At 34.8% G+C, this 18,846-nt stretch overlaps 1 protein-coding gene across 1 annotated transcript in view; it reads left to right on the top strand.

Moving 5' to 3' along the window:
- The window catches only part of LOC142327123 (serine/threonine-protein phosphatase alpha-3 isoform-like), a 233,024-nt gene that overhangs the window by 203,059 nt on the left and 11,119 nt on the right, over positions 1–18,846 (top strand). Inside the window, exons 5-6 of the mRNA XM_075370002.1 lie at positions 11,216–11,286; positions 16,877–16,954. Coding sequence (XP_075226117.1) covers positions 11,216–11,286; positions 16,877–16,954 — 149 coding nt within the window. The remainder of the gene's footprint in view (positions 1–11,215; positions 11,287–16,876; positions 16,955–18,846) is intronic.

Raw genomic sequence — 18,846 nt, 5'->3', positions numbered from 1 at the left:
TTTGACCCCCTTGTTAGATGTAAAATAAGAACGCTACAGCTTATGGAAAAAGTGACAAAAATGGCTGTTTTTACCTGTTGTCAAGTTAGAAAATAGTCTATTACTCGAGAAAAATTTTTTTTGAAATATAGAAAAATATTTTTTGCTACTACAAGGTGGGTAGTTACCGTATACCAAATATCATCAAAATCAAAAATAGTGATGCGATAAAACTTTTGAAAATTTGTTGAATTAAATAAACGAAAAGTGTTATATTTAATTAAAACGATAATATTTTAAATTAAATTGTGTGCGTACGTATGTGTAAGCCGTGCATCATAAACAACTCTGTCGCCGGCTTTTTTGAAATTTTAAAAACGGGTGTTTCTTCCTATCTTGCAGGGATTTTTTCGTGATCTGCTCACCGGGGATGAATTTTAGTAAAAGATTTTTGTTAACGGTAATTAAAAGAAATAAAAATTTGAAAGAAATTTCACGAAAAACTTTCGGAATTTTTACCTTGGATTCTTCTTTCAAGTAATTATTAAGATCCGATGCTTGAACCGTTTCCAGGAAGTCTTCGGTTTATCTTTATGTACTAATACGAGTATAAATCAGAATGCTTGTACGTAGTAACTTTTGCGCTGCTGTACCCCTAAGAATATAGAGATCAGAAGCCGATCTGAAGATTCTTTTATCGTCGTTTTTATTTAAATTTAAGAAAGGTCGGAGGTTAAATTTATCAAAATAATTTCACCGTCGAACGAGTAGTAAAGCTTAAACAGAATGGCGGATCGTATTTTATATCGTCATTTTCTTTTGTAATAGTTTGAATCGTTAATAAATGACGTTCTATAAGAGATAACATTAGGGGTATTAACAAGTACAAAAAAATATATTCCTTTGGTATTCTATTTACCAAATTCGGGTAAACTACTCATAAGATATCAAGAGGCATGCAAAATTTTATTTCTTCAAGTTGTTTGTAAGTAGACGTAACTTTTCACGGTAAGTTCTATCGTAATTAATTAAAGTTCTTGTATAAATGTCAAAAAAAAGACGGGGAAAATTTATCTTGTAGTTAATATTTACATAAATGATAATTTATACTACAAGAAAAAAAAGGATTTTTGTTGAAATATTAAAATACGAAAAAATCCTAATAGCAAAAACAAGTCTCGTTTTGATGTAATTTTTATTTTTCATAAGGATATTTCGGCAACAGCAACAAAAAAATTGTACGTAATAACGTTTATACTTTTTATTTTTATGTGCATTGAATGTGATTGAAGCTCATGTTTTGTACACCGTTAAACAAATAACAAACTTATTTTAGAACAAGAAGGGAAGGGTGAAGATGACTTTGACATTTTATTAAATAATGTAAATGTCAAGTGTAGAGAAAACAATTTTAACTTTTATAATGGTTTTTTCTTTGCGATCAGATATTTCCGGTACAAATTAAAAATACGTAGTCGTAAACTAGAAAAAAATTAATAGATAAAATAAAATGTCAAAATCGGTTTCCAAATTTCATATGAAAAAATTCAGAATAGGGCTGTCCAACATTCAAACTAAAATTAAAGAAATTAATGTATCAGAAAATAAAACAAACAGAAGGGTATCTGGATTCCGGATTCAAATATTTGGGAGAAGTAATAACACCCAATAGGACTAAAAAACGAAGGAATGAAAGCTAGGGTACAGAAAATTCAAATAGCGTATCGTTTAGTTTGAAATCTGTACGGTAAAAAAATCGATATCAAAGAAAGCCAAATTAAGACGATATAAAACCGTAATCCTTTCAGAAACACTATACTCTCTAAGCAGAGTTGAGAAAAGGAACATCTACGGTCCTAAAAATAAAGACGGATAAGAAAATTCGAAAATTATATCGAGAAATAAAAAATATTCAAACAATAATGAGTAAAGGATCAAATTTTACGGGCATCCGTAATCTTCGTCAGTCTATCAAACACGTTTTTAATTTTATTAATGAAAAAAAGACAAAAACAAATTGAGGTCTAAAAAGACCTCGAGGAACCGAAGATAAATACAGAGTTTTAATTTTCAAGAAAAAATAAAATCTAAAAGAAATATCAAGAGGAGCAAAGAAAGAAGAATAAAACAATCAGAGTTAATGAAGACGTTTCGGTCGGAAGAAAAAAGTCAAATTACGTCAACGTGGTTCCAAAGATGGCCTAAACGAACAAAAAAATTAATCTAAAACCTTTTTATTATTACACGAATATAGAAATTAATGGAAACTTAAAACAGGAAAAAATATAGCTATAGACCTAGTATTATTATTATTTCGTGAAAAAAGACATCGATTTTCAAGATTCAGTTGCGAACACACTTTCAGGTAAGTTATCTGCAACTGTAAAAATATAAATATTCAAATAAGTTCATCTATAGGAAAAATTTTTTTTCCTATTCAAAGCAGTCTTTGAGCATCGAGTCATTTAGAGCACTGCTTCTAAATTGAAGGAGTGCCCATCGCAGAGCCTTAATTGTATGCACTGGTGTATTTAAAACAACCTCCTACGAGGCTACTACCGTATCGGGAAAGGCTCTCCCGATCGATTTAGCGGTGAAAGTTCGAGCAGCCATGTGGAAGTCGCGAAGAGGTCGGGAAACCGAGGTATTTGGGATGCGGTTTCGGGCCGGGCTAAAACCGGAACGGAACGGCTATCACAATGCACCGGGTCTAAATTTCGAACCGTTGCCCATTTTCCGCCTGCGGAAGAGGCTTTGGAGCCTCGCGATGGAGGCGTGGCAGCGTGAATGGCACACCACGACTAAGGGAAGATCTCTGTATAGATTTATACAGGATCTGGGGGGATGGTATGCCTCGAGTTCATTTTTAAGGGCGGCGAGTCCCCAACTGCTCACCAACCATGTGAATTTGATGCAATATCTGTTCAGGTTTCGCCTAGCGGCTGATGAGTTGTGTGTCTGCGGGGAGGTCCAGTCGAACGAACACCTAATGTTCGACCGCCCCCTGCTCTTGGGGGGGGGCCAGAGACCGGGCCACCCTGGAACTTAGAGGTCAGGGGGAAAACTGGCCGCTCATAAACGGCGAATCAATGTGGCGTGAGCCGCATTGTCGGACCGTGTGGGAGTTCCTCGATGAGGTTGCGATGTTCAACCGTCATCGTTAGTTTGTTTAATTAAACGGGATTTATTGATTCCTGTGGCGTGTCGGTGGGAAGTCTTCCTTGAATTAACGGCTGCCATCAGCCAGTAATAAGCTCCAAGCGCTTTAAACGGTGGACAGGCACTAGCTGGCAAACAGCGACCGAGGCGTGGCGGCTTAAATTGCCGTCTTTTAACTTATAACTCTTATAGTTTTAATTTGTAACAAGGGGTGCGCCTCCCCGATCTAGTTTTAATGTGACAAATGAGCGGTAGGGACACATAAAGCGGGTGCTGTACGGCACCCAACTTAACCGCTCACGCAAGATAGGAGCTCATTAGGAGCATTAGGATAACGAGGTCGCAAATCTGTTTCGAGGCACAGTAGCCGTTTTTTGGCACGGAACATTTGGTCTATGCTCTAGGGCGACCGAATGGGGTAGTGGCGGGAGAAATGCCAGCTAACCAAACAATTCAAAGCAGTCGCATCAAAATAGCATAATGGATTACCATATATAGACCCATGTACAACGCGCACTGGGTTTGGAAAAATTTATAAAAGCAAAACAAATATTGTTAATTTTTACATTTTATTAATAAAATCCCTGTTTGAACGTACAACAGTATTTGTTATTTTCAAATGTCAGTAAATCAATATATAACATAACAAAAACTACAGTAAGTATTTATTTACCTTAATTACAGTCAGCCGAAGAATTGCAATTATCTTCGTAATCACTTAACCGCAAGTAATCGTTCCCTCTTCGATGGAATGCGTTCGAAGTACAATATTTCTTGAAAAAGAATTTAATGAAATCATGTAGTAATCCACAATAATCCACTCGCAAATCAGTATCGAACACGGTTTCTTTAACAGATGATGTAGTGTCGTGTAGTGTTAGCCGTCCCGTTTGCGTAATGTTTACGGGATTTGATTTTAAACGGTCGGATTACGTAGGTAAAGTTGAACGGTAGATGTCATTCTACCAGAAATAATATCCTGATCGCACTTTCCAGCGATCTGGTTTCGCTTTACATCATCAATCGTATGACCCCCTAAAACTGTCTGTTACAAGTACGAAGATTTTCATAATAAAGCGCCCGGTAGACACTTCAAGATGCATTTTATCCGGTTCGGTACCGATTCATTACTCGTCCATCTATTTTCTTGTGCACGTACGAAACATTGGATGAAGGGTTTTCACCTTTCGGAAGATTTTTTCTTTTAAAAATTATATACGGAGGTAATTTTTCCCGACAGAAAGCACTGTCAGCATCGCTGCGCGACATTGATTTTCGTAACCGACAGTTAGTAGCCGAACACATTTTGCACCTACACCTTCGATTGTTGTTGAGGGCGCTGGTGTCTGGTCCGCTTTCCCGATTCGATCTGGGGAATAATTGTTCCTTTTTCGATAATTCTTTAAATATCTTTAAATTTTGTCGATTGATCGCCGTATGCTTCCGGTAGTCGCTGTGCTTAAGTCGTTCTTCGAATAGAAAAACTATGTCGGAAAAGAAATCCGTGTACCCAATTAAGACTGGCTTTAAATTCATTCCTACCGATATTTAATTCATCGGACGCATATGATGGACATTCAAAATTGAAGGATTTCTGTGCCAAACAAGAAGTTTATGTTCCTCAAGGGTGCTGACAAATTATCATACAGTCGTAACCCCCGTATTAAGTATAAAGGCTGTGTAATCAGTCGAGTTCGAGATCGAGTTCAGGTGTTTTGTTTGATGAGAAGTTGCCGTTTAGCAACCGCATTAGGCAAGTAGCGGCGGACGCCGTCTCAGTGATGCACAAGCTTAGGAGGATTGCTCGAAAGGACTACGGGCTGTCGAGCCGTCATTTGTACACGGTATACCAAGCTGTATTCGAAAGTATAACCTCTTACGCGGCGTCCGTATGTGCGCGTAGGTTGGAAAGGAATCGAGCACTTATTCAAAATTTAAGGAGTGCCCAGCGCAGATCCTGAATTGAATGCTTTGATGTTTTTAAAACAATCGCTTACGAGGCTACCACCGTATCGGGAAAGTCTTTACCGATCGATTTAGCGGTGAAAGTTCGGGCGGCCATGTGGAAATAGCAAAGTGGCAGGGAGGCCGTGGTATTTGGGATGCGGTTTCGAACCGGGCCTGTACCGGAGCGGAACGGTGATCTCATTGCACCGGTTCTAAATTTCGAACGGTTGACCATCTCCCGTCTGCGGAGGAGGCTTTACAGCCTCGCGATGGAAGCACGGCAGCAAGAATGGCACGCCACGACTACGGGTAGATCCTTGTATAAGTTTATACGGGACGGTACGCCTCTCCTTCGTTTTAAGAGCGACAGGAGCCCGAGTGCTCTCCGACCGTGTAAATTTAAACCGATATTTGTTACGGTTCCGCCTGGTAGCTGATAAGCTGTGCGTCTGCGGAGAGGTTCGGTCGAACGAACGCACGATGATCGACTGCCCAGCTCTTGGGGGGCCAGAACTCAGGCCACCCTGGAACTTAGAGGTCAAAGGGAAGATTGGCCGCTCACAAGCGACGAGTGGATGTGGCGAGAGTCGCATTTTCGGACCGTGTGGGAGTTCCTTGATGCGGTTGCTTTGTTCAACCGACGTCAGTAGTTTACCTAAGGGAAAAAACTCCTACCGCGCTGCTGTAGGAAGCTAACCGAGAGATATGACTGGCTGTCAGCCGATTAAGGCTTCAAGCGCTTTAACGGGGGCTAGGTACATGCTGGCATTCAGCGGCGTAGGCGTGACAGCGAATTGCTGTCTTTGACGAGATAAATTAATTATAGATAGTCATATATGTTTTAGTAGCTGACGGAGTGCGCCTACCAGTTTGACAATCGGCTGGTGGTACCACGCTTATTCCGCTCGCGCTTTTAGGTTAGCTCTAGGAGGTAGTTAGGACACTGGTCGTTAAGTTGTTTCGCGGTTCACTAGCCGTTTCTGGCACAGACATTCGGTCTTATGCTTTAGGGCGACCGAATGGCGTGGTGGCGGGAGAAATGCCGAGCAAACCGATGCCCTTGGTTAAGTAATAATACGTAACTTGTCTGCAACAGCACGCAGTTTCTTTTTTCATTTGTTCTCTACTTCTACAGTATACGAAATTTTTACTACCGAACGTTCGTTGTCGTAATAAAAACCGATCGTAAAACGACTACAAAATTGTTTGATATAAGAATAGCCTATCTGTAAGAAAATTGCTAACGAACGATAGCACCGCTTCGTAGATAAGATCTATCATCTTTTAATTAGATAAATCAAATCAAACGTATCTCTTTAAAAAGAGGGCACTCGGGCAGAAAATGCAAAATGTCTTCTTTCAGCGTATTATAAAAAGAACATAATTTCGTATTTCTTATTATAAAACATTTATTTAAGTAAATTAGCTCTTCTTGGTCTTAGCCTTTAAATAACTAGATTTTAGATAAAATAAATAATTTCGTTACTGTTTTTAGGTACTCATCGTTATTTTTCACGTAGAAATACAAACATCAATGCCTTCTGCAGCGCTAACCTTACGTATTGCTACAAAATCTCTGTAGTATATTCCGGTTTTATTTACTGCCCTCCGATCTCTTCATCCGTTTTAAAATCGTTCGTTGAGAACTGCGACATAGATAAAATACATTTTTCATACAAATTCTACTAACCTACAAACCAAAATAGCTTTCTCTGAATTATCTGTTGCAAAAATTACCTTTAGATATCTGTCGCTATTAAATTATTACATTTTTTTAATACATCTTAAACGCAATAAAAAAAAAACGGGAAGTAAATATATAAACAGTATTTTGGCGTGTACTTTGGTAAATTATAAGCGGGAGAATATAGTACGGGAATTTCCATCGCTTGGAAAATCCTACGCCTGATTATAATTCGTAGACGGAACCTCCGGATAAAGGAATAAGACTGTAATAAAATACACAAAATTTTAATAATTAATAAGCAAACAAATATGTTTCACAAGTACACAGTTTTCCGAGACGTACCTCAATCCCATGTTTAATTTCTAAGCAGAGTATCAACACGGCAAAGATTAGTTAAACCGTTTCGTTTTCTTCGTGGAATCAAGAACGATAAAACGTTCAATTCTATTATTTCATCTTTTAATTAATTTAAAATTAATTTTTTTAAAATCGTTAAAATTTTTAATTAATTAAAATTGAAATCTTTGAAGTTTTTTTTTTTAAAGAACTATTTAATTAAACACGGTAGTACTATTTTATTTGTTTTCAATTTATATCGATTTTATAAAATTATAAAATTTGTTTGTACGTATAATTTTTTTGTCCGCTGAAACTGTTTTGACCTATCTCAAATTTTATAAAATTTCACTTTATTAAATTTAATTATGTAATAATATAAATACGTTTTTATATTCGTCAATAACATTTTAAGCGGTAGAAAGGGAATAGCTTTGTCGAATAATAAATTACATAAATGTTGAAGACGGTAATACTTTTAAAAAGGACTCGCTACTAGAATTCCGTCGCATGTCTAGACGATGTGGGTTTTAACGCTAGAATGTTCTTCCTTTTTACTGCTGGAACGATGCATGTCATGCGGTTATAACAAAATATAATATTTGTATAAAAATAAATACGTATTATCATATTTTAATGCGATCGGATACCGCAGACCGTTCGAGGTCAGAGGTCAGAGAAAAAAGGCCTCGTATAATTTGATCCTCGTATTACAGCATACCGATAAGAATAAGAAAGTTTTGGGAAAGAGAAAAATTATTAATCGCAACCGATATTAAAACTTAAATGCGCGATAGTAAAATAAATGGATACTAAAATTCGAGACAAAATTTAACCTTTTAAAATATATATATATATATATATACACACTCTACATAGAGGTGATTCCTACTACTCGTCTAATACTGTATGTATAACAAAATAAAGAATCGTCATACTTTTGTGTAAAATGTTTTTCCGATAAATCGACTTGGAAGAATCAAATTAAATTATTTTCAACCTTAATTTATATGGATATTTTTTCTACAGAAGTTGATTCTCGAAATGTTTTGAGGAAAATAAATCGAGTCGCTCAAAGCAACACGAATAAAACTTTTTTTTTGGACAGTTTTGAAACTGAAATACTGTGAGTTATAATATTTTATTATCTGTTTTTACGCTCGATTATTAGCTAGCAGAAACATTTCTAACGTAACTTATTAGTTTCTATAAAATAAACAGCTGTGCAAAACGGTTAATGAAATAATTTTGAAAACAAGATTACGCTCGTAATTGTTCAAAAACAATTATACGTAAAATTTAAAACTAGATGGTTAATAGTTAACGATCATTTCGAAAAGAACTTAAATTTAGCTTAAACACATCTTAACCGATAAAATCTCCAATTCAGACTGCCGACCATCAACGGATTAAAAAAATTAATTTTTATAACGGGTGTACATACCGGAATTTTAAATTAATTTAATATCTCTAAAATTTGACTTACAGAAATGAATAACAAATAAAATAAAATAATTCATACAGTTTTTTTCCTACAAGTGTTCAATGCGAGCGCCTTTGCTCAAGCGTTATAAATTTAACCGGTAGGAGAGTCGCCCCTGTACTTGAACCGGCATGTCAAAAGTAATAAAAGCGATAGTCGCTTCAATCCTGTGCCTCGATTCGAGTAGATCAGTAGATAGCCGAGGCGCATACACAACATTCTTTATAAGACCCTAAAAGAAAAAAATCATATGGGGTCAGATCGGTGACCTTAAGGGTACATTACGGTCGGGGAAACCTCATTCAATCCAACCCGTACAGAATTATGCCGGTGAGGAAGCGCACCATCTTGTCGCCAAATAAAATTCTCTAATCTATCTTCAGCTGAAAAATAAAACCGTTTACTCAGCATATCAAATATGCAACTACTATTACGCTTGTTTCAGTAAAAACGTAATGCTCATAAACTTGCCGTCGTGATATCGTACAGAAAAAATTTAATTCTGCAGAGTCCCCTCTTAAGCATTGTAAAGAGTTCTTGGGGATTTTGTAACCTCCAGATACGGATATTATGTGCGTCAACTTTTCTGCTACGATGAAATTTGACTAATCGCTAAATACAATACGATCAAGAAAGTCACCTTCGTGCTGCAACATTTCGATTGCTTTGTAAGCTCGCACAGCGTAGGCTTCAAAACCTGTAACAGCAGTAAACGGTATGAACGCATATGTAAGCGTTTCCTTAAAGCATTTCACGTTGTCATCATTTGGCGTTAAAAATAAGTAGCGAGTAGTCCTTAAAAATCCTAACAGATTTTTAACAACTACTCAGCAAGACTCCCTAACGCATTAGACATATTCTTCAGGCACCTCGGTTGTCATCTACTCTTCCCTTTACACAGTCACGCGATCGTTTCAAACTAATTATGACATCAACAAGTCTTATTGTCGCTTGAAGGAGCACAATTAAACTTTCTGCAGAACGCACGTTAAACTGTAACTACAGATTCACATTAAGCAAACTGCAAAACACAGAAGGCTTTCTGTTTAGGAGTCGCAATCTTTGCTAGCGGCGCTGTTAAACTGAAAGATAGGAAATCAATCTACGGCCATACGTGCAACTAAAACTAGTTTTTTTCTTTGTTTGTAGCGTCAAATTACTGTTGTACATTTCACGGTACTCGATCGTCGTAGGGTCCCAGGTGGCTAGGGTTTCGGCTTAGACATTAGATCGGTTGAAGGTAGGGGTATCGGCATCGTGCCGCGGTTATATCGGTATCGTTTGTGATTCGATTTAGGGCTCCTGCTGGTGGGGGTGGCCGCGCCACCGGGGTATGTTAACCCGTAAGACCGGAGGAATGGCTTCCCTCCGCCGGTCGCGGTCCTGATCGTGACGGTAATGCCACACGAGACATCATGATTGGACCGGGTGGCGGTCCGGAGTTTGTCCCCGGCTTCTGTGCGGACCGGAATGAGGTTGGGTTCCCCTTGTTAGGTGACCTAATTTTTTCGTCTTATATGGGTGTAGATGTGAATTTCTATGTTCCGTTAAACGTAATTTTGATCGGTACGAGTGTATCACTGATTTGACTTATAACTCGTTCGTTTTCTGAGGCGTTCTCAATCACGAACGGTGTTGGCAAATTTTGACAAGGCGTGGGGTCCGCGCTTCCTTGGTCTCGGTTAGTTAGTTTGAGGGAATCTTGTTAGGTTGGATATGAAGATGTCCATTTGCGGCATTTACATCGGTGGCATTCCGACCGAGGTGTGGCTGATGACTGTGAGATGTAATCAGTTAGAGGGTCTAAAGACAACCTCCAATAAAGCATCTTAGGCCTCTGAATGGAGGAGGTGACCGGTAATGTCCCCTCTACGCGGTTGTGATGACAAGAAATAAGAGATCGTCGGTTAAAATGTTTTAGAATTTTAGCAGTAGGGAAATGAAACAACGAAAATGGCAACACCTGTTATTTGTGTGACATTTTGTTCACCCGATACATTTCAGTACGCATTATATTTTCAATCATCCCTCATAATGTAGGTTTAATTAAATATTTAAATTATATGCTCTACGTAGTACACATACACTTCAAATTTTACTCCCGTTATCGCATCCACAAACATTGAACAACTAAGTTACATCGCGATAAAACTGAACCAAAATATCAGACTAAATACTGATTAAATTAATTGAGAGAAAGACAAAGTATGCTGATCTTTACTCCAAACAGTAATTTTAGGTTTCTTTTTTTGTAATGAGTAATATTAATAGAAACAACAACAAAACTAACATTTTCTTTATAATACTTCATTGATAGGTGTTATCAGGTTTTAAAAACTTATTGTTACAAATTCTGGATTTAAAATTTTTTCAGGTCATATATTAATACAAAAAAAATGTCTACTTTGACTATAATTTACCGTAAATCACATTATATAATATGTAATTAAATTATGAGTAGACGGTGACAAAAAAATAAGAATTAAAAAAAAATAATAATTCGGTTAAAAAATGCATAACAGAATCATTGTTCACAAAAATATTAAAATAAAAGAAAGTACTTGACTTGTCTTAATAATTATTTTAATAACTATTAAAAAATATTTTTCTACTTTGTTTTACAGCTGCTTTAATAGAGGGTACAATTTTCTGCATGCATGGTGGATTATCTCCTCAATTAATTGATCTAAATCAGGTAAGTTTCAATTAAAATAAAAATGTTACGTATAATTTTTTTTTTAAATTTAAGAGTTCATTTTGATATATATTCAGAACATTAGGTAAGACATTTACAAAAACATAAAATTTATTCTACAAAGCACAGATAAAATAGTAGCATCCGACTGAAGATTATAATCTTCAGTCGGATGGATTTCAGCAGTTAAAGATGAAATCAAAAAAAAAAGTGTCACTGGCAGAAATATTTCATTAAAGTTAAAGGACAATTATAATAAGAGAGGAAAGAGAAGTTAAAAAACTGTTAAAACAGAAAACTGAGATTGGTAATTAACTTTTCAAAGAGTATGAAGTAGAGCTTTTTGAAGAAACCTCAAAGGCAAGAGATTTAATAAAACATTGTCCAACGAAACAAGTAAAGAATACAATCCAAAACTTCTCGCTAAAAAATTTGATATTATGAAGAGGTGCAGTAAGCTTCCGGCAGGTGGACAGCTGCCAGCCTCTGTGTCATGAGGGGTAGCGTTTCGGCCTTTCATCCGGAGGTCCCAGGTTCGAATCCCAGTCAGGCATGGCATTTTTACACATACTATAAATCATTCATCTCATCCTCTGAAGCAAATACCTAATGATGGTACTGAAGGTTAAACAAAAAAAAAGAAAAGAGAAAGATGGAAACTCCCAGTAATCCTAGAAAAGGCAGTTACTTTTATATGGATTTGAATACTAAATCGTGGATACCGGTGTTCTTTGGTGGATGGGTTTTCAATGAACCATACATCTCAGAAATGGTCGACCTGAGACTGTACAAGACTACACTTAACGTACACTCATGCTATTATCCTCATTCATCCGCTGAAGTAATACCTGATGGTGATTCCCAAAGGCTAATCAGGGAAAAAAGAGGTGGAAACACGATTTGAATACTAGATCATGAATACCAGTGTTCTTTGATGGTCGGGTTTCAATTAACTATACATCTCAGTAACGGTCAAACTCAGAATCTACAAGACTACACTTCATTTATATTCATACATATCATCCTCTGAAAATTATACCTTATGGTGGTTCCAGAGGCTAAATAGATAAAGAAAGAAAAAAGGTGAAAAAAAATAAAATTAAAAAAAAAAAAAAACAGTAAAATTGAAGATATCATGTTGCTGAAACAAGATGTTGAACATCTTTTGTTGATGAACAGTCACTAGAGAACATCTTTGTTTAGCGTATAAGAAAACTTCACTAAAAAACCCTGCAGTCTTCAAAAAGTTATTAAACATCAGTCTGAAGAATTGCAATACGTTTTCCATTTCCAGAAAGCACTGAGAAGAATATTTAAATTCCATTAAACTCTGTAAAAAAACTGAGAGCCAATAAAAGACAGGTATATTTTTTCATTAATCTTGTTAAGACAATTAAGGATACAGCAACAAAGAGTGTATGGAAAGAACTACAGAAAAGTCATCAAATAATTTGATTAAAGTTATTAAAAGTTTCTATATGGTTTGTTAAATTATATACCGATACTAAGGTAGAAAATATGTGAAACTTTTATAAAAATAATTAGTATTAAGCAAAAGGATCTTATTGATCTTAAGTATTGTTGAATATTCCATAAAATTTATGAATAATTTATTAGTAAGCAAATATATTACTTTATTGAATATTTATCATATTTCTGGGTAAGAGAGCTAAAAATTACCGATTTCATCATTATTTTCATTGTAAAATGAAATATAAGCTGAAAAATGAAATTTCATAAATTTCCATTTCAAATATCCCATAAGGTCTTTATATATTATTTTTTAATATTAATGACCTAATTATTTAATATTTAGAACAATTTTGAAAAAATAAAAATGTTCAGTAAAGATATTTAGGTCCAATTTGACCCCTTTGTTTTTACCTTAAATAATGTAATAATAAAAGAACAATTGAGAAATAAAATAAAAATTCTTAGTAAAAAATTTTGTATTCAGTTGTTGACCACTTGACTCAATTATGTTTTTAATCATCAAAATTATATTTCATTTAGAGTACAACTGCTAAAAAAAACTCAAGAATTTTAGTACAAATATTTGGGTCCAATTTGACCCCTTTGCTCAACAACTACCTTGAATAATATTTTTAATAACAGCCAGTACTTGAAAAACAAAGTGTCAGAAAATGTAAAAAAAAAAAAATCAAATTTTTTTTAAATTCATAAGTTGGCCCCTTGAAGCCCTTTCTTTAAAAAATTGCCTGTCATCAACATTCATACTAGATACATTTATATTTTCAACCTTGAAAATTAGAGCTTAAAAAACTGATATTTTAGGTATGATTCAAACTCAGTTCCCTTCTTTTTTGAGGTCTTGACAGTTTATTTATTGGAGTAATTATTTACTTTAATAATTTGATCCTATTTGGTGCAATGTAATTCAACAAAAAAATTATACTTTAAAAAAAAAAAATAGGTACAGAATGGTTTTCCTTGTCAATAATGTTTAAAATCAAGTCAAAGTTAGAACATAGGTAGCCAAATTTCAGCTTTTATGATCAACATGTTTTTAACATAAGATGCAAAATCAGTTAAGAAATAATGTTGAACACCTCCCCACCTCTAAATCCAATTGATTTAAAACTTGAGAATTTTAAATAAGTAATATCATCCTTCTGAAGCTCAATTTTCAATGACCTCTATATAAAAAAAGTCAATAATTAAAAAAGGTGAAAACTAGTCCTTTTTTAATTTTGTTCAAAATTTCATGAATAGACTTTTATTGAGACACTTTCAATGAATTTACGTTGAACCAGCCCAGAGATATTAATCAAAGTACAGGTTAACACACAGATGTATGTGTGTACATCATCTTTCAGAAATCTCTATAACTTTTTCTGTGTTATTTGAACTAAGAGTATCTTGAAATATCCCTTGCATAAGATCGCTTGCAAAATCCCTGATATCCAAAATTTTATTGCATTTCATAAATAATTTACAAACAACTCTATTTCAGTAGCAAAACAAATAATATATTAAGCAATAATAATCTATTATAAGCCGTAAAATAAAAAAATCTACTGAAATATGTATCCAATTTACAACATATGATCCGGTAATTGCAATATACAAAAAAAATAATTTCATTAATTTTATTTTTTTTATGTATATTTTTTAATATAGTCCATTAATAGGAACTATTCAGTAAATTATTAAACAATTACTGAATTACCACATTGATAACAAACCAAGAATTACTTTTTCAGCGTCAACAAAACGTATTTAACAAGTCTAACAACGAAGCAGTTATGTTCAGATTGGAATTAATTTCTGAAATAAATAGCTTTATTCAACAATTGTTTCTAAAAAAGAATCTTAAAATAAACTTAAATAACTTATTAATAGAAAAAGCTACAATTGGATTTTATGTTAGGTACCATAACTGTTATTGGTTATGAATAACAAATATTCTGTGATAGTTTTCCTAAATAATTTGTGAACTGGATTCCTGTTAACTTCTTCACACAGCAAAATATACTGTTGCATATCAGTATGTCAAACCTATCAATAGGCTAGTGACATTCAGCTCTGCAAGTACCGCCTTCACTCTCCATACCATAGGGTCTGCCTGTTTAATGAATATCATAATTCTCAGAAAAAGTAAGTCTGAGTGGCGACTCTTGTATGAATTGTTTTACCTATCCGTAGCTGTAAAAAAATACTCAGTGTAAAGCATCAAATTAATGTATCCATTTCTGTAGAAAACCATGCATTATATGCACTACCTACAATCACTAGGAGAAAACTGTATTTATGATGATTCTAATAACTATTTAATCATTATTTGCAACTGCTATTACTGTTTAATTTTTAGTTTTACAATGTCTGTTTAATTATTGCTACACATTTAATCGCAATCTATAGGTATAACTTCATCTCTAAGATGTATTTTAAATAGCTTTGTTTAAAAATTGATTGTTATGGTTAAATTAGACACCAGTAAATGGTTGCTGTTTAGCAACCACATTAGGCAAGTAGCGGCGGATGCTGTCTCTGTGATGCACAAGGTTAGGATGATTGCTCGGAAGAATTACGAGTTGTTGGACTGTCATTTGTACATAGTCTACTGAGGTGTCTTCGAAAGTATGACGTCTTACACCGCATCCGTTTGGGTGCATAGGTTGGATATGAATAGAGCATTTATTATAAAATTAAGGAATGTCCAACGCAGAGCCTTAATCGTATGCACTGGTGTTTTTAAAACAACCACTTACGAGGCTACCACCGTACTGGGAAAGGCTCTCCCAATCGATTTAGTGATGAATGTTCGGGTGGCCATGTGGAAATTGCAAAGAGGCAGGGGGGGCCGAGGTATTTGTGATGCGGTTTCGAGTCAGCCTGTAACAGAGTGGAACGGTGATCGCAATGCACCGGTTCTAAATTTCAAACAGTTACCCTACTCCTGCCTGTGGAGTAGGCTTTACAGCCTTGTGATGGAAGCATGGCAGCAAGAATGGCATGCCACAACTAAAGGTAGGTCCTTGTATAGATTTATACAGAACTTGGGGGGATGGTACACCTCTAGTTTGTTTTTAAGGGCAAGAGAAGCCCAAGTGCTCTCCAACCACATGAATTTTAACCAATATTTGTTTCAGTACCACCTAGCAGCTGATGAGCTATGCGTCTGCAGGGAAGTCCAGTCGAACGAACACATGATGTTCGACTCCCCAGCTCTTGGGGGGGCCAGAATTCAGGCCACCCTGAACTTAGAGGTCAAAGAGAAAATTGGCCACTCATAAGTGGCAAGTCAATGTGGCGTGAGCCGCATTGTCGGACCGTGTGGAAGTTCCTTCATGCTGTTGCTTTGTTCAACCAGCATCAGTAGTTTAAGGGATATAAGACTCCTACCACTTGCTGTAGGAAGCTACCCTGGAGAAACGACTTGCCATCGGTCAAATATAGCTCCAACCGCTGGCATTCAGCGACCTAGGCATGGCAGCAAATTGCTGTCCTTGACGAAATAAATTTTAATTGATTGACAAGTCATATATTTTATTATGTAGACGGGGTGCATCTACCCAATTTAGTAATATATGACAAGTGAGCGGTGGGACATGCGAGCGAGTGGTGTAGGGCACCATGCTTATTCCACTCATGCAGTTAGGTAAGCTATAGGAGCTAATTAGGATATTGATTGCTAAACCGTTTTGAGGCACAGTACCTGTTTGTGGCACGGATATTCAGTCTTATGCTTTAGGGCAACCGAATGGGGTAGTGGTGGGACAAATGCCAGACAAATCAAAACCAGTAAATCCCAACAGCATGCAAAAAAGTGCAGTAGGTGTACTGCATGAATCGCTGCAATAAATACGGCTTTGGTCAGTGATATTGTATCCTTACTTCACACCCTTCAATTTCCAGAACACTACTGGAGACATTATATAACCATCAGATTTTTAGGAGTCTACAGTTTTTTACACCTTAATAATAAGTTTTTTACACCTTAATAACTTAATTACAGATCGCTTGTTATAATTTAATTACAAAAATATTATTTGACTGTTAAAATGTGTTATTATCTTAACAGGTTTAGCAATTTATGTAGAATAATAAGATTGATGAATTTTTACAGATTCGTACTATTCCAAGACCACTTGATGTTCCTGAAAGTGGATTAGTGTGTGACTTACTCTGGGGTGATCCTGATGAAGTAGGTATTAAATGAACTAATGAAAAATAAAATTATTGTTACTAATATTAAGTGATAAAAATATTTTAAGGATGTTAACACTTTAAGAATGAAATGTTCATTGTTAATATATTCATGCTCACAATTACAGTAAGTTATCCATTTATAGTTGCTACAATTTTTTTTAATGATAAATCGCATTATGCAAAATAAATGCCGACTGATCACATCTTATCAGCTGTTGTTTTGACAATGTTAATTTTTTATAAATAACATGCCTATAAAAATATTGTTATTTATTAAATGATTTAACATCAATTAATGTTGTGTCACATTTGTTAACCTTACCTTCACTAGTAAAAACAGATAATGCCCATAGAAGCTTTGGTTAGCAGTAGAAAATGAGGAGTATGGAAAAGAATTAAATTTTGAAATGATGATATTAAGGATGCCATGAGCAGGAAGAATAAGGCTTATAGGCATTTTTGTGACAGTAACTGACGAAACAAAACAAGAATTAAAAAAGTTCTCAAATTTAATAAGTGGGATGCCACTTATTGGTAATGCCCTACAGGAAAGGTGGGACAAATATGGTGCAGATATTGGAAATACATACATGATTGACAGCAGATAAGTTATAAAATAATGAAGTGTTTGAAAAGAGATACAGTCAATATTCAGATGGTCAATAAGGATAAATTTTAAAGTATTGTAAGGGGATTTGTAGGTAGGAAAGCAGGTTGAGGATTTCATGGAATTCAAAAGTCTTTATTTTGTTGACCGACTGAAATTTCGGGAGTTAGAAGTGGGTTCAAAAATAGAGCAGTAGAAGGTAGTGATGGCTTATAGATGGTGGTGGTAATGTACGCATCACTAGATGTAAAAAAAAATCTTAGATTTCTGAAACTATGTCGGGAGAAAAGGATTATTCCATCAGAACAAACAGTAAATATGAAATGTCTTATTTTTAAGAAAGGGAATACAGCTTTTTATAATAATTATGTAGGTGATCTCTTCTGAATGTGGTTAATAAAATATATTCTAAAATTGTAACTAATAGATTTGATTAATGGATAGCATTATTCTAGAGGAGCACAGAGATTTTAAAATAGGCAGACAATGTAAATAATATTTTAAAGAAATCAATAAAAAAAAAATCAGGAGTTTAAAAAGAAAATTCTAATACTACTTATCAATTACATTAAAGTTTTAGATGTGGTGGATAAACAAATAATATTAGATATATTAAAGCTAGAGGGAATTCCTAGACATTTAGTAGAGATATTGAATAGTATGCGTAACTCTCAAACATGTATGACAAGGAATAAAAAAAATCAGGAGAGAATACTTTCTATCTATTACTCTTTAATAAATTAAAGACTAAGGCAGAAATACAACTTCTCTAGCATTTTTTCAATATATATTTGGATAATTATTTTTTTGAAATCAATCCTTTCAAGACCACCTTTCATACCACATCTGCACTAATAATATAAATTCAAATATATAATTCAACTCAATCCACCCAAGTAGTATAGATATAAGTACCTGTATCTGTACTTGGGTAGATTGAGTTGAATTATGTACTTGAATTTATACTTGGATAAATATATAGATTATACTTATCTAAACAGATTATTTACTTGGTATAGTTGTGACTTTGGGAAGGTAAAATTGTTCTTACTTTGTTATTTGTTGATAATCTGGTTGTGATATCTTATGATGAAGGTGCTCTACAATGAGCAACATTTAAATTGGCTATTATTGGGAAGAAATACATTTACCTTCTTTAAGATTTTTTGATTTTTATTTTGTGTGAATATGTCTTGTTCTCCTAACTTACATATATCACAAAAAAAGCAAAGTTATGGTTTTTCGAGGAACAGTGCCCACAGGTAGAAATAAAAGATTGT

This window comes from Lycorma delicatula, chromosome 6 (genome assembly GCF_047948215.1).
Source record: "Lycorma delicatula isolate Av1 chromosome 6, ASM4794821v1, whole genome shotgun sequence".
Taxonomy (NCBI): Eukaryota; Metazoa; Arthropoda; class Insecta; order Hemiptera; family Fulgoridae; genus Lycorma; species Lycorma delicatula.
This window is presented reverse-complemented; position numbering and strand designations above follow the sequence as displayed.